This window comes from Myotis myotis, unplaced genomic scaffold, assembly GCF_014108235.1.
Source record: "Myotis myotis isolate mMyoMyo1 unplaced genomic scaffold, mMyoMyo1.p scaffold_m19_p_17, whole genome shotgun sequence".
NCBI classification, from domain to species: domain Eukaryota; kingdom Metazoa; phylum Chordata; class Mammalia; order Chiroptera; family Vespertilionidae; genus Myotis; species Myotis myotis.
In genome coordinates, this window is record NW_023416321.1 from 38,526,436 (window position 1) to 38,541,386 (window position 14,951).

The window sequence follows — 14,951 nt, forward strand, 5'->3', positions numbered from 1 at the left end:
ATGGTCTTAAATTTTCTAGTAAAGGACCAACCACCCTTCTTTAATCAGAGTTTTCTGTGATGCTAATTTAGAATCTAAATAAAATGAGCACATGTTAGAGCATTATCGGAAATTTTGTCTTTGGTCTAAACTGGCTCTATCATAAAGATAAGCAAAAGATGAAGGACCCAGACTCAAATGTGAACTGGAAGAGACCACAGGCACCATCTCAATCACCCTATTCCCTCTTTTAAACAGATGGACACGCTTGGCCCAAATCTCTGCACAGGACCACTTAGTTAGTGGCAGAAGAGGCAATATAGTTTTGTTTTGTTTAAATAGGATGTCAATATTCAGCTTCTTACCCTAGATTTTTACATATAGCTCAGTGTTAGGTGTTGGAAGCTTGTTTGTGTTGAGACAAGTTGCCAGTGGCTGTTAAGATCTCTTCCTTACAAACAGAAATCATGGAGCTGAGCTTGCTTTTTACAAAGCAAGGAAATCCTTGGGAGCCGTGGGGAAGATGGGGAGTCCTTTTCCAAGTTTAATTTCCCTGGTAAACATATTTGAAATAAAATTATTGCAGGAGGGCGTGAATAATGTTGCTGAACACTCGTTTTATGCATAACCATCTACTCAAGGTTCATAGCCAAAAGGTTTTGTTTGCGTGCTGCTGCCAATGCAACTGAGGTTTTAGGTGTGCTACGTTGTGCCAGACACTAACTGGGCTTTTAGTAAAGACCAGTTGATTTCCTCCCAACCTCTCAGAGGGTTGTAACCATGTTATTAAGTTTTTTATTTTCTGGGGGATTGCAAACCTCAACAGGATTCAGTCTGCAGAGCAAGTTATTTCTAGGTAAAGTATTTTTGGTCACTCAGTTTCAGATATAATCTGCTAGGGTAGGATTAGGCTTTTTGACTCGTTGAGTCAGCGCATCACACTGAGCTATAGTGAAAATGATTAAAGAATTTTGAATCCTATTCACATAGGTGGAATGAATTGAAGGAAGAGGTTCACAAAAGGCAGCCATATCTCAGACAGGAGCTGCACAGAAAACCACAGGAAAGATACTTGATTTTTCTCTCCTGCCAGCAGTATTAGGAATAAGTGACACTTGTGACATCTCATTTATCCCTAAAGAGCACCAGCTTCTATTTATTGAGGTTCTGTGTGACAGGCTTGTGCTAGGTAGGCTTCATAAAGGATCTAGCCAAATTCTTACATGGATCCTTCAAATCTCATAAGGAAATAGGTTCAGATAAATTTGTCAAGCAAATTTCATGGCCAGGATTCGGTTCCACAACCTTCCTTACGTGCTGGGTGCCGTTATCCCTTACCTCACGAACATCTTTTCTAGGGTCACATGGAGAGTGGGTGTGTTGAGGTTGGTACTTGAACTCAATTCATTGGACTTGCACCAGTCTGGGTCTAGCAATGCCCTTCCTCCTCCTACCATGTTATGGCACTGCCTCCCCAGAAAGTCTGTTCCCTTGTGCTCTTAAGGCAGTCAGCATTTATCCCTTCTGTATTTCATGTTCCTTGCCCGAGACAATTCCACATTACGTTTCTATTAACCTGGTGCTAAACCATTCGTAGACGACCAGTTGCTGGGCCGGGGTTTTGTATGTAGCAGAGCAGCTCCCTCACTGCAATCTATTGAAAGTCAGCCCTCGACAGAAGGGTTCGTAAAAAGTTTCTATTAATCTGATAGAAAAACCTGAATTAGGTCTTAAGATGAACGATGTTTTCTAGTGCTCAACATTTTCAAGATGACCGTATTTCAGGTCATATCTACTGTAGCTCCATCCAAGTCTGTTGGGTGTTGTAGTCGCTGAGTACTACAGATGTTTTCATTTACAGGCGTTAAGGAGTCTTCTAGAGCTCAGAGGACTCATGCCAGGTAGAGCCCACTCAAGACAAGGGCCCAGAGGCAGGGTTGTATGAAAGGTGTTCCTAAAAGGACTGCTTTTACCTGTTAGAGGGCTTCTTGAAGGTGTGTTTTGATGAGGAGGTAGTCAAGCCCTTGCGTGGATTAAATCTCTTAAAGGGAAAGGGGGAGGATTTGAAGTTAGGAATAAACACATGCTCTCTAGGGAAAAGGTCATCAAATGCTCTAAGGGTCATGACCCTTCAAATCATTAAGAACCATGGATTCTGGTCCAACTCCTTCAAATAGATGGATAGATGGAGAATCTGAGATGGCAGTGTAAAGCTTGCAGGGACTTGCCCGTGACCAACACAGGAAATCAGTTGCAGAGCCAAACTTGAACCCAGTTCTCCAGACTCCTGGTATAGGTCACAGTGGTAACAACTCCTCAAACATTCTGAACAGCTGCTGTACGCCAGACACTAATTAGGGTGGTGTAGGTGAGGCAAAGGTAAGTCATATGCCAGTGATGGCGAACCTATGACACACGTGTCAGAGGTGACACGCGAACTCATTTTTTGGGTTGATTTTTCTTTGTTAAATGGCATTTAAATATATAAAATAAATATCAAAAATGTAAGTCTTTGTTTTACTATGGTTGCAAATATCAAAAAATTTCTATATGTGACACGGCACCAGAGTTAAGTTAGGGTTTTTCAAAATGCTGACACGCCGAGCTCAAAAGGTTCGCCATCACTGTCATATGCTGTCAGACCAGACATCAGTCATGTCACCACTTTTATGTCATTTTATGTTGTGACCCAGACAATACTTGTAGGGTACTGTTAAGGTAAAACAGATGAGGCTTCTTGGCCACCCTGATGGCCCCAAGGGCTCACCTTTTGGCACACTTACAACCCATTCTTGACAGCCAGGGAAGCTTTGCGCTAGGACACCTCCATGGAACCTGGCAAGTATAGTATTCCCCTCGCCTTCTTAGTCTAAGGCAGTGGCCCTTTAAATACAGTTCCTCATGTTGTGACCCAACCATAAAATTATTTTTGTTGCTACTTCATAACTGTAATGTTGCTACTGTTATGAATCATAATGTAAATATCTGATATGCAGAATGTCTTAGGCGACCCCTGTGAAAAGGTCGTTTGACCGCCAAAGGGGTCGCGACCCACAGGTTGAGAACCGCTGGTCTAAGTGCTGCTTGCTCAGTGCAGCTCCTCTAAGCACCTCCCTACCCATACCGCCACATCTTTAGTTTCCCCGCCACAACTGGACCATCATTTCCCCGGGCATCTTATTGTTCTTACATATTTCAATACCCTCTTCCCTCCCATCTCCCAGGTGTCCCTTAGCCAGAAGTACTCTTCCTCAAAATTTTAACCCATGACCCCGTTTCCCGTGTTCTGAACTCCAAATTCTTCCTCCACTTCGCTCACTACCCACTAATGCTTAATCCTGGTAGCACCTAAAACTTCAACAACTTCAAGTCCTCCCCCTTTTCTGTTCTGACAACCTCATCCTATTCTCAAATCCTTCCTTCAACCCATCCTCTCTGACTCTTACAGCTTTAATAAAAGTAGTCTCAAAAAAAAAGTACATATAGGAGACACTGAAACAGGACTTCCAACCTGTGTCCAGCGTTTCTTCGTTCTCTTCTGGTTGGTACTCTTGCCTACAAACTTCAAACATAACATCGATGTCATCCAGCTCTCGCCCCGATCTCCCCCCACCCTCATCTATGTCCCCATGTTTTAGTAGAATAACAGTGACTCCCTTTTGCATTCGCTTGCAGGGCATCCCGTCTCCCCAGGGACCTAGAACCATCTTTAGCCTTTCCCTCTCCTTTGGCTCTTTTCTCTCAGCCTCTCAGCTCTTGACCAACAAAATCTAAAGACCCCCCGCCCCTCTCACGGCCAAATGCTCCCAAAGAGGAGTCTACGCTGTCCATCCCTTCCAGGGCCCTCCCGAGGGAGTGCAATCTGATAGAGCCAGGTCGGTGCCTGATCATCCCGGGCTTCGAAGGCACTCGGTGAACAGAGACAAGCTTTCGGATTTTCCGGCGTCCGGCTACTCCTCCACTTTCATTCACTGCTTTTTCACAGTCTAGCTCCTCCCTTTGCCTGGACTCCCGTGACTCTCGCGAGACCTGCGGCCTCTGTTACGCGCCCGCCCCGATTGAGCGGCGCACTTCTCGCGAGGCTGCAGGCAGGGCCGGGCCGGGCCGACATGGCGGAAGGTAGGGTTTTTGTGGAGCCGCGCGGGATAGCGCGGGAGCTGTGGGGGCGCTGCGGGCTGTGCGCAGCAGCCCCGAGAGGGAACGGCGGGACGTGGTCGCACGGGGCGCGGCAGGTGTCGCGAGCCTTCCTCTTCCGCCCGTCCCCCGCGTCCAGGGCGGGGGTCTTGAGCACTATTCCTATGGCAACGCCCCTCCAGCGCTCCGGGACCCCATGGGACCCCACGGGACCCCGGCGGGCTGCGGAGCCGGGTGGGGAGGTCCCCTGCTGGAACTGAGTGCAGCCGCTGGGTCCCGAGGGCGGCCGGGCGGCTTCTTGGATTGCCCCGCGGTGCTGGGACGGCGGGGGAAGTAACCCTTCTCCTTAGGAAATCGAAACTGCTGTCCTGGCATGTCCCGCATCCGGGAGGGGTGCATGCCTCGCCTGCGGAGGAGCCGCGGTCTCTTCTCGGGGTGAGGGGTGGCGAGAGCCGGGGTTGTAACTGGCCGGCGCGCCGAGCGGGCACGCGCTGTGGTCTGCGGACTCGCCGGCAGCCCGGCGTCCGCGGCTGCGATCCTTTCTCCGGCTTCACAGCTGTGCGCAGAGGGGGGCGTGCGTGGGAGGGAGAGGGGTGTGCTCCCTGGCTTCTGCCTCGCCCTGAGCCTCTGTCTGGTGCCGTCCTATGACCTGCAGGTAGAGGCAATTGGCCTCTTAGGGCCTACCTCCCTGAACGAAACATTATTAGAATCCTTCATTGTCACAGCCATAGTGTACCTGGGGGGCTGGAGGGGGGAGGCCCAGATGTGAGGTACCTGCCAGGGACCCTGGGACCTGGCCAGTGTGCTTCTCCTGTTCCTTCCCGTTATTGGAGGGAAATACTCCTTATCTGACTTATTTATTGAGTGACTGCAAGGTGCTGGTCACGACCTGTTGTGTTGGTTTTGAGTTAAGCTTTGTCTGAACGCACCTTTTTTCTTTTTTTAATCCTCACCCGAGGACATATTTCTGTTGATTCTAGAGAGGGAGGGAGAAGGAAGGGGGGGTGGGGGGAGAACATCGATGTGAGAGAAGCATCCACCACATCCGCACGCACGCACCACACCGACCAGGGACGGAACCTGGGTATGTGCCCTGACCGGGAATGGAATCCGCAACCCATTGGTGCACTGAGGGCGCTCCAGCCAACTGAGCTGCCTGGCCAGGGCTGTCTGAACGCATCTTACCTTTGGGTGGCACGGGACAGTTTGCAGGCTTTTCTCATTTGGACTAGACTTCAGAACAAGGTGAAGGAGGCCTGGCATGTGTGCTATTTGCACTGTATAGTTAAAAGGGTAGAGAGCTGGGGCTGGCACCCAGTTTTTTAAAAAAAGTTAATTAAGCCGAGCTTGTTTGGCTCAGTGGATAGAGCGTCAGCCCACAGACTGAAGGGTCCTGGGTTTGATTCCAGTCAAGGGCACATACCTCAGTTGTAGGCTTGATGCAAGGCCCTGGTTGGAGGCAGCTAATTGATGTGTCCCCCGCATCCAGGGCGGGGGTCTTGCCATAGGAATAGCGGAAGAGGAAGGCTCACGACACCCGCCGCGCCCCGTGCCTGGGGGAGGCAGCTAATTGATGTGTCTCTCTCATATCGATGGATCTCTGTCTCTCCTCCTCCACTCTCTCTAAAAATCAATGGAAAAATATCCTTGGGTTAGGATTAACCAAATAAATAAATGACTTTTTAAAATTATTGACAGTATTACAGATGTCACCCATCCTACCCCCCTTCCCCCCTCCACCCAGCCCCCACCCAGTTTTTATCTTAGCTCTTTTTTTAGCATGTTAGACCTCCCTGGAGGGGGAATCATCAGATACATATTCTATGAAAGCAGTGGAGGAATAAAAGCAGAAAGAAAGCTACATTCCATGAAGCTAGTTTTTGGGTAAATAACAGAATGTTGTGTAACTTTGTTTAACTGTTCACTTTAGCCCTAAGCAGCCAGCAAAGCTTGTAGCTCAGAGCAGTGAGGTGGGGTAGAAAGGTTCAGGAGGGCCTTATTGTGTGGTGACGGGTAGGTAGTCCAGTACTGTTATACTAGGACGAGGATAGAAGTTGGTGTTTTGGGGATACATTATAAAGGTTGAAATTGTGGAGAGCAGCTGGTTTTTCATTCAGCAGTTTTACTGAGCATGTGTGGTGTGCTTTGAAGTCAGCTTCCAGCCATGAGAAGCTCACACCGGGCGAGTATGCTGATGGTTACCCTGCAAGTGCCTTCACGTGCGCATTAGAGTTAAGGTAACATAGCCAGTGATGTATGCATCTTAAACAAAACATCCTTTCAGGGTTCAATTTAAAAGGGAGGATAGATAGGTAAGCACAGTCATGAGATTCTGACTTCACAGTTTTCTTTTACCATTTTTGTGTCCTCATTTCCTGGCCTCTTCTGATGTAAGCTCTTTGGAAACCATGTTGCAAACGTTGACTAGGAAGAGTTGAGTAGGGCATTTTAGTCCAGTTAGCTCATTAAACTGAAGGTGCTTTTTATGCAGAGGAAGGCAAGATTCACTAGAAAATGCTTTGCTGGGTTGTTACTTGTTTAATGCTGCTAGTTGTACTTTAATCAGAATTATCTCTTGCCCTGACTGGTTTGGCTCAGTGGATAGAGCGTTGGCCTGCGGACTCAAGGGTCCCAGGTTCAATTCCAGTCAAGGGCATGTACCTTGGTTGCGGGCACATCCCCAGTGGGGAGTGTGCAGGAGGCAGCTGATTGATGTTTCTCTCTCATCGATGTTTCTAACTCTCTATCTCTCTCCTTTCCTCTCTGTAAAAAATCAATAAAACATATTTTAAAAAAAAAAAAAAAAAAAAAAAAGAATTATCTCTTTATTATTTTATTCATTCAACAAATGTCCCATGCCATTGCATAGTTCTGGATACCTTTCGGCACTATCCCTTTCTATACCACTTCTTTCTTTTCTCTACCTTCCCTTTTTTTCATTTCTGTCACAAGCAATAGTTGTTAGCCTTCTCCTTGAGGATTTTTTTTTTTGTCCTAAAGAAAGTTTATCTATTCACTGCAGTGACTGTTGATGTGCCAGAGTAGAGCTATGGAATCATTGTCGAGATATGCAGGGTTCAGTCACTGGCAAGTTGAGTTGTTGTAGTTAAGATATTATGATTTACAAGTCATGCCCAACAAAATGAGAAATAGCTATGTCCTTAATATCTCTTGTTGAATCTGAGTAGGCCAAGGAACTAGGTATCTATTGAATTCCACCTAGTGAGGCATTGTTGGGTGGAGGATGGGATGAGCATGGAGTGGGGGTAGAGGGAGAAGTAGTGGGTGGTTAAAAATGAATAGCCAGCTAGCTGGTTTGGCTCAGTGGATAGAGCATTGGCCTGCAGGTCAAAGGGTCCCAGGTTAGATCCCGGTCAAGGGCACGTACCTTGGTTGCGGGCTCCTCCCTGGCCCTGACCCTGGTTGGGGCTTGTGCAGGATGCAGCCAGTCGATGTGTTTCTTTTACATCGATGTTTCTGTCTCCTCTCTCTTCCACTCTCCCTAAAAATCAATGGGAAAATATCCTCAGGTGAGTATTAGCAAACAAACAAGAATAGCTAGACCCAGAGTCTATTCACAGGCAACTCCACAGTCTAGGAGGGGAGGTGAAAAGTATGTGCATAAGAAACTGTATTATGTGGTGGACAGTGAAAAATGCTTCGGAGTTACTTTGAGAATTCAGAATAGGAAGGGATTGTTTTATGGAAGTGGTGGGGAGCATTGGGTGGTCAGGGAAGGTCTTTGCTGCAAGCATTGGGGCTGGGCTTTGGAAAATAAGCCTCTTTTGGACATAGGAGAGATGGTAGTGGGAAGAGGTCACTGTTCTTGATGGAAGGATATGAGGCTGGGAAAGTATGTTAAGGGCTGATTATGAAAGAATTGGTGAAGCATTTGGATTTTACTCTGAGCCATGGGGTGAGGCTGATGAAAGGTGTCAGCCAAGATAGTGACATGACTAGAATTGTCTGAGGCATGTTGAAATGGCTACCATGTTTACCTACGCCTCCATCTTGACCAGAAACCCAAAGTAGTTTTTGTTTTTTTTTAAGCAAACTTTGGTTAAATAATGGCTTTTGGACTTTGTCAGAGCAGTCAAGTTATGAAATGCTAGATACTTTAAATGGTGAAAAGTCATAATATGAAATATCTCTTAGTACCATCTTATTTGTATACTAGAGGCCTGGTGCACGAAATTTGTGCACTGGAAGGGGGGTTGTCCCTCAGCCCGGCCTGCACCATCTCTAATCTGGGACCTGTTGGGGGATGTCTGACTGCCGGTTTAGACCCGATCCCTGCTGGTTTAGATCCGATCCCAGCAGTTGGGCATCCCTCTCACAATCCGGGACTGCTGGCTCCCAACCGCTCACCTGCCTGATTGCCCCTAACCGCTTCTGCCTGCCAGCCTGACCACCCCCTAACCACTCCCCTGCCAGCCTGATAGCTCCCAACTGCCCTCCCCTGCTGGCCTGGTCGCCCCTAACTGCCCTCCCCTGCTGGCCTGATCACCCACAACTGCCCTTCCCTGCCAGCCATCTTGTGGCTGTGGGCGCCACCATCTTTGAGGGTGGGGCATATCCCCTCATTGGCTGTGGGTGCCCCATCTTTGCAATGGTCTGAGGGTCAATTAGCATATTCCCTCTTTATTATATAGGATATAAAAGGTTAAGTGACTGGCTGGTAGGTATGACGTACACTGACTACCAGGGGCAGATGCTCAATTCAGGAGCTGCCGAGCTGCGGTGACTTGGCAGCAATGGTTCTTGGATGACGCACCCAGAACCAGAGAGGAGGGAGCCCAATTCAGGGGTGTATTACCCGAGAACCAACCTCTCACAATCTGGGACCCCTCGGGGGGTGTCAGAGAGCCGGTTTCAGCCTGATCCCCGCAGGCCAGGCCGAGGGGTCCCACCTGCCGGAGGGACCCTGCTCACTCCACAGACACCCTTCAAGCTGCATCGCCGCCCCAGCTGTGGCCGGCTGGGGAGGGACCATGGGAGGTTGTCTCTAGGGCATGTCTGGCCCATCTCACCCAGTCCTGTCCTGCCTGCTACCCTCTAATTCATTTCCTTTCAATGTGCACGAATCTGTGCACCAGGGCACTAGTTTTTAATAATATCCAAACTGTGCGTGTGTGTGAAGTGGGAGAGTGCAGACTGGGAGGACTATCTGTGACCTTTACTATCTCTTTTCACTCTCCTCCAGATGGTATTGCTATCTTTTCTTTCCCCTTTCCTTCTTTTCATTACAATATGTGAACTTGAGTTCTCAATAGTAAATACATCCACTTATTTCTTATTCTCCATTAAACAATTTTCTATATTTAGCCCTCTTGGTTAATGAGTATTCAGTAACCCCAGTGAAAGAAAAATTTCATCTGCCTTATGACAGATTTAGAAAAGTAGCAGTGGTAGTAATTCATTACCACGAGGAGCTTATCTATTCCAATGCCAACAAGAAAGATACTGTATTTTAGGGAGATGATACTTTAAGAGATATTGTTATGTGGAAGACCCTAATATATGTCTGAAACAAAAATTATTCTTGTAGTTCTCAAAATAGGATTCTATCACAGCTTTTAGAATTATTTTCTTTTACCTAATAGACATAGAGCAGAGTACGGATAGTCAGGTAGTCATTAAGGAATTATACAAACCACTAATTCACTGCTAAAACCGGGACTTGGATGTAAGAACTATACAAATCTACAGAAAGGAAATATTAGGATTTTGTTAATCTAAAAAGACTTAGTGACCCTGGTCGGTATGGCTCAGTAGTTATGTTAGGGGCAAAAGTAGAATATTGGGGACTAGCTACAGTTATAAGGTATATTAATCATGCTCTGTTAACCATGATTACCTTGTTCTGATTAAAGAAAGGACATTCTAACCTGGCTGGGAGTTGTACGCCCCTCGGACCTGGGAGTCAACCTTGGAATTCCATCCATTCTCATTCAAGAACAGCCTATTATCATGGGAAGATTAACAACCTTGTTGCCCAAACAATGGAGCCCCGACCCAGCCTGCATTGCCTACCTCATCATGTAATCTTTGTCCTGTCCAATATAAGCAGTTGGTTTATGGTGGTGGGGGTTGGGGGATGCAGAGCAGATTTTTGTGGATGACCTGCTGCTCTCCCATCCTGCTGGCATTATTGGAATAAACCCTCATATATGATTCAACCCTGACTCTGCTTAATTGGCTCAAGTAGTGACAGACAGCCCGGACCCCTTGCTTGTCCAGTTACAGTTAGCGCGTGGGCCCATGCACAGAAGGGTTGTGGGTTCCATTCCTGGTCAAGGGCATCTACCTGGGTTGAAGGTTTGATCCCCAGCTCTGGTTGGGGTGCATGCAGGAGGCAACCCTTCTACCCTCCCTCCCTCCTTCCACTCTCAAAAATCATTGGGAAAATTATCCTCAGGTGAAGATTAACAAAATAATCCTATATAATAAAAGGGTAATATGCAAACTGACCGTAACAGCAAAATGACTGGGAATGACTGGTCACTATGACACACACTGACCACCAGGGGGCAGACGCTCAATGCAGGAGCTGCCCCCTGGTGGTCAGTGTGCTCCCACAGGGGGAGCTCTGCTCAGCCACAAGCCAGGCTGATGGTTGCCAGCACAGCGGTGGTGGCGGGAGCCTCTCCCGCCTCCTCAGCAGCACTAAGGATGTCCAACTACAGCTTAGGTCTGCTCCCCGCTGGCAAGTGGACATCCCCTGAGGGCTGCCGGGCTGCCAGAGGGATGTCTGACTGCCAGCTTGGGCCCAATGCCCCAGGGTGCGAGCCTAAACCAGCAGGTGGACATCCTCTGAGCGGTCCCAAACTGCAAGAGGGCATAGGTCGGGCTGAGGGACCCCCCTCCCCCCCCCCAGTGCACAAATTTTTGTGCACCGGGCCTCTAGTAATAAAATAAAAATACTTTGTGAATACAGTGTGGATTAAAATTGGAGTAGGAAGAGGAGAGTAGAAATTGCATTTAGGATGGGGAATGGAAAGAACACATTTAATTCCTGGATTCATGAATTAATATTTATTTGATTTCCTGACATTGGGGCAAATATTAGGCAGCATAATAAATTGGGATGAACATGGGCTTTGGCTTACGATCTTAAATCTTAAATTAGTCTCTTGCTAATTGTGTGATTTTTAAGCAACCCACTTAACCTAAGTAAATTCTATTTAAATACTGTGCTACTTTGAATATGTTAGTTAGACCTTGAGATAATGAAGAATTAACTGCTATTGGAGATATTAAAAGTATTCCTCTTTTGCTTGCAAAATATTACAAGAAACTATATTTTGTTTATAAAACTTTGTTATTGACACTAATCCAGAAAGAAGCTGCTGGGGCTTTAAAGTATTTTACTATAAAGAATTGTTTTATAAGTGTAGAGGTATTAGTTTCTTATGGCTGCTGTAACAAATTTCCACAAACTGGGTGGTTTAAAACAGCAGAAAAGTATTCTCTCATGATTCTGGAAATCAGAAGTCTAAAATGAGTGTTACTGGTTTGAAATCAGAGTGTCACTAGAGCCGTGCTCTAGGAGAGAATGTCTCTTGCTTCTTCTAGCTTCTTGTGGCTCTTGGCATTCTGGCTTGTGGCCATATCTCCCTCATCTTCAAGGCCAGCATCCTGAAATATCTCTGTTCTGCCTTTTCCTCTTCGTCGAATTTTCCTCTGCTAGGATAGGGCCTACCCATATAATCCAGCATAACCTCCCATCTAACATAGTCACCTGCCCCCATTTTTTGCCATATAAGGTAATAGTCAAGGTTCCAGAAATTATGGATATAATGGGGGGAGGGGGAGGGGGCCCGGCATTTTTCAGTAGCCAGTATCATATAATTTGGCCTATTAAGTCAGAAGGCTTCTAAAATCCTGTGTGTAGTATACTGAAAGACCATGCCACACAGTTTAAAGTACTGCCAATGAAATACAAAGATAAATAAGACATTTCCTGCCTTCAAGAAACCTCAGGAGTGCTGCAGTAGGAAACTGGTACTTCTGTAGACAGTGAAGAACCTGAAGTTGTTTGGTTAGTTGAGCTGTGTTTTAGGAAGAGTAATCTTGATATACATAGAATGGAATGGAGAGAGGGAGGATGAGAAGGGTGACTGGTTACGTGTTGCGAATGATGCTAAGGCTTCCAGGAAATGTTGGTGTGATGGTGTTCAGAAAGAGAAAGATGTCAAATACAGTTGACAAATATTTATAGTAGTGTAACCACCACCACAGTCATCCTATGGAACATTTCTATAATCTTAAAAAATTTCCTTGAACTTCTTTACAGTCTATCCCATTCCCCTGGTCTCTGGCAACCACTGGTTTACGATCTATCACCATAGTTTGCCTTCTCTACAGTTTCATGTGGGATTATACAGTATGTAGTCTTTTGTGTCTGGCTTTTTTCACTTAGCATATTGATTTTGATGTAGTATGTTTTATGGCTAAGAAGTACTCCATTACAGTCATGTGCTGCTTATTGAGGATGTGTTCTGAGAAATGTGTTGTTAGGTGAATTCGTCATTGTGTGAACATCATAGATTGCACTTACACAAACCTAGATGCTATATATAGTCTAGCCTCTAGCCTATTGCTGCTAGGCTACGAACCTGTATAGCATGTTACTGTACTGAATACCGTAGGTTATTGTAACACAATGGTAAGTATTTGTGTATTTAATCATATCTAAATATAGAAAAGGTACAGTATAAAAGATAAAGATATATATGTGTTCGAGCAAAGTGTTAGGGGAGGGAGGGTGGGAGAGGGGAGGTGCCATTGGAGGAAGAGTAGATGATAGGAGGAGGGGTGGGAGAATAGAGAGAAGAAAGGAAGAGAAAGGAAGAGCAGAGATCAGAACTGACCCATAGAGATAAGGGATTTTTTTTCCCCTTGAATATTTTTTGATCCATGGTTGGTTGAATCCATGCATACAAAACCCAAGGATACAAGAGGGCTGACTATATTTAGGTTGTCTTTATTTTATCAGCAGTGTCTTATAGTTTCAGTGTGCAGGTCTTGCATATTTTTGTTCAGTTTATTCCTAAGTGTTTTATGTAATTGCCATACTATTGTAAGTGGATTATCATAGCCTATGCATGATAACCCAGAGCTTTCAAATTTGGATAACAATTAAAATGGAAGCAGGAAGAGGAGTTTGATTTAAAGGAGATGTTAAGTTTAATTTTGGCTTTGTTGAGTTTGTAGTACCAGTTGGTTATCCTTCCAACAGGAGCTCTTGAGAGAGACTTGGAGCCATCTACATAGAGGTGACAGTAAAGTATGGGTATGCTTGAGACCTCCAAGAAAGGAAGTTTAGAAAGAGTTCCGTTCTAGGTCTGAACCTTGCAAACTTCTTTTAGAGAATGGGTAGTCAGAGTAGGCTGTAAGAAAGTTAGCTGTAGAAAGGTAGGAAAAACACCTGGAGTACAGAGAGGAAAGAATTTCAAGAAAATCAAGAGAATTTCAAGAATGGACTGATTAAGAGCTGGACAATGCAGAGAGGTTGAGGACCTTGAAGGTTAAAGAAGGGGAATTGCAGTGGGTGGTTTTATCACTGTGATGGAGATCCTTTGAGTAGAATGGTATGGATAGAAGCCAAGTTTCAAAAGATTAAGGAGGTAAGGAAGGAAGCAGTGAGAAATTAGTGGAGAAGGAAAAGAGCATGATAGACAAGACAGTCAAGAGTGTGAACATGTGTAAACGTTTATTTGGGGTAGGTTACTGTGAGCATGTGTATAAATAAGGGTAGGAGGTGAGCCTGGAGAGAGAGAGGTCTTGCAGATGCAAGGGCCCTCTAGTGGCATAGGCTTTGGTAAAGGAAAATCAGAGGATATAGAATTATAGGCATTTGAGACAGATTAACTACTTTCTTCTCTTTTCATTTGGCTCTGGTCATTTTGGTATACTAATTCTTTTTTTTTAATATTTCAAGAAAAATGATTTTAAGTATAATAATGTTACATGCAATAAACATTAATATTTCAAGAAAAACGATTTTAAATGTAATAATATTACATGCAATAAAAATGAATATTTCAAGGGGTATACTAATTCTTTAAAAATTCCCTAGAACAGCTCAGCCTGTGTGGCTCAGTGTTTGAGCATTGACACATGAACCAAGAGGTCACTGGTTTGATTCCTGGATAGGGCACTTGCCTGAGTTGCAGACTTGATCCCCAGCAGGGGGCGTGCAGGAGACATCCAATCGATGTTTCTCTCTCATCAATATTTCTATCTCTCTATCCCTCTCCCTTCCTTTCTCTCTAAAAATCAATAAAAACATTTAAAAAAATTCCCTAGAACAGGGTTTGGTAAACTATGACTTATTGGCCAGATCTGACCTGAGACTTGTTTTTGTACTAAGAATTATATATGTGGGTATGTTTGTGTATATGCATATGTGTGTATATGTAGGTGTGTGTATATATTTTAATAGTTAATGAAAAACCAAAGGAAGACTATCATGGCATGTGAACATTGTATGCAATTCAATTTTCAGTGTCCATAGATAAAATTTTCGGGGGGCAGCCATGTGTTCATTCATTGATGCTTTTGCAGGATTGAGTAGTTGCTACAGAAACTGAGGCACAAAGAGCCTAAAATATTTACTATCTGGCCCTTTGCCAACTCTTGATCTGTAAGGGTCATTGTGGGTTCCTTTTCTGACTGTCTCATGACTTGCTGATAATAATTATTATTATTATTTGCAATCAATATTGGTCTCTGTTTTAGGGCCTTTTATAGCGAATGCAGATTTTTTTTTTTGTCTCAAGCATCTTTGTTTCTGTCAAGACTGATGAACTATCAGAAAGTTCATCAAAGTGTCT

At 45.1% G+C, this 14,951-nt stretch overlaps 1 protein-coding gene across 10 annotated transcripts in view; it reads left to right on the forward strand.

Annotated features, from left to right (window-relative positions):
- The first annotated feature begins 4,021 nt into the window (after positions 1-4,021).
- The window catches only part of ANKFY1 (ankyrin repeat and FYVE domain containing 1), a 69,399-nt gene continuing 58,469 nt past the window's right edge, over positions 4,022-14,951 (forward strand). For 8 of the 10 annotated variants that reach the window (XR_004972952.1, XR_004972953.1, XM_036341264.1 and 5 more), the window contains exon 1: positions 4,022-4,098. Coding sequence is in view for 6 of the 10 variants with exons in the window: in XM_036341264.1 (XP_036197157.1) it covers positions 4,089-4,098 (10 nt within the window). In the remaining 4 variants the exon portion in view is untranslated. Of the gene's footprint in view, positions 4,099-10,012; positions 10,155-14,951 lie in introns of those variants that run through there. The other 2 variants (XM_036341265.1, XM_036341266.1) reach the window with 2 other exon arrangements.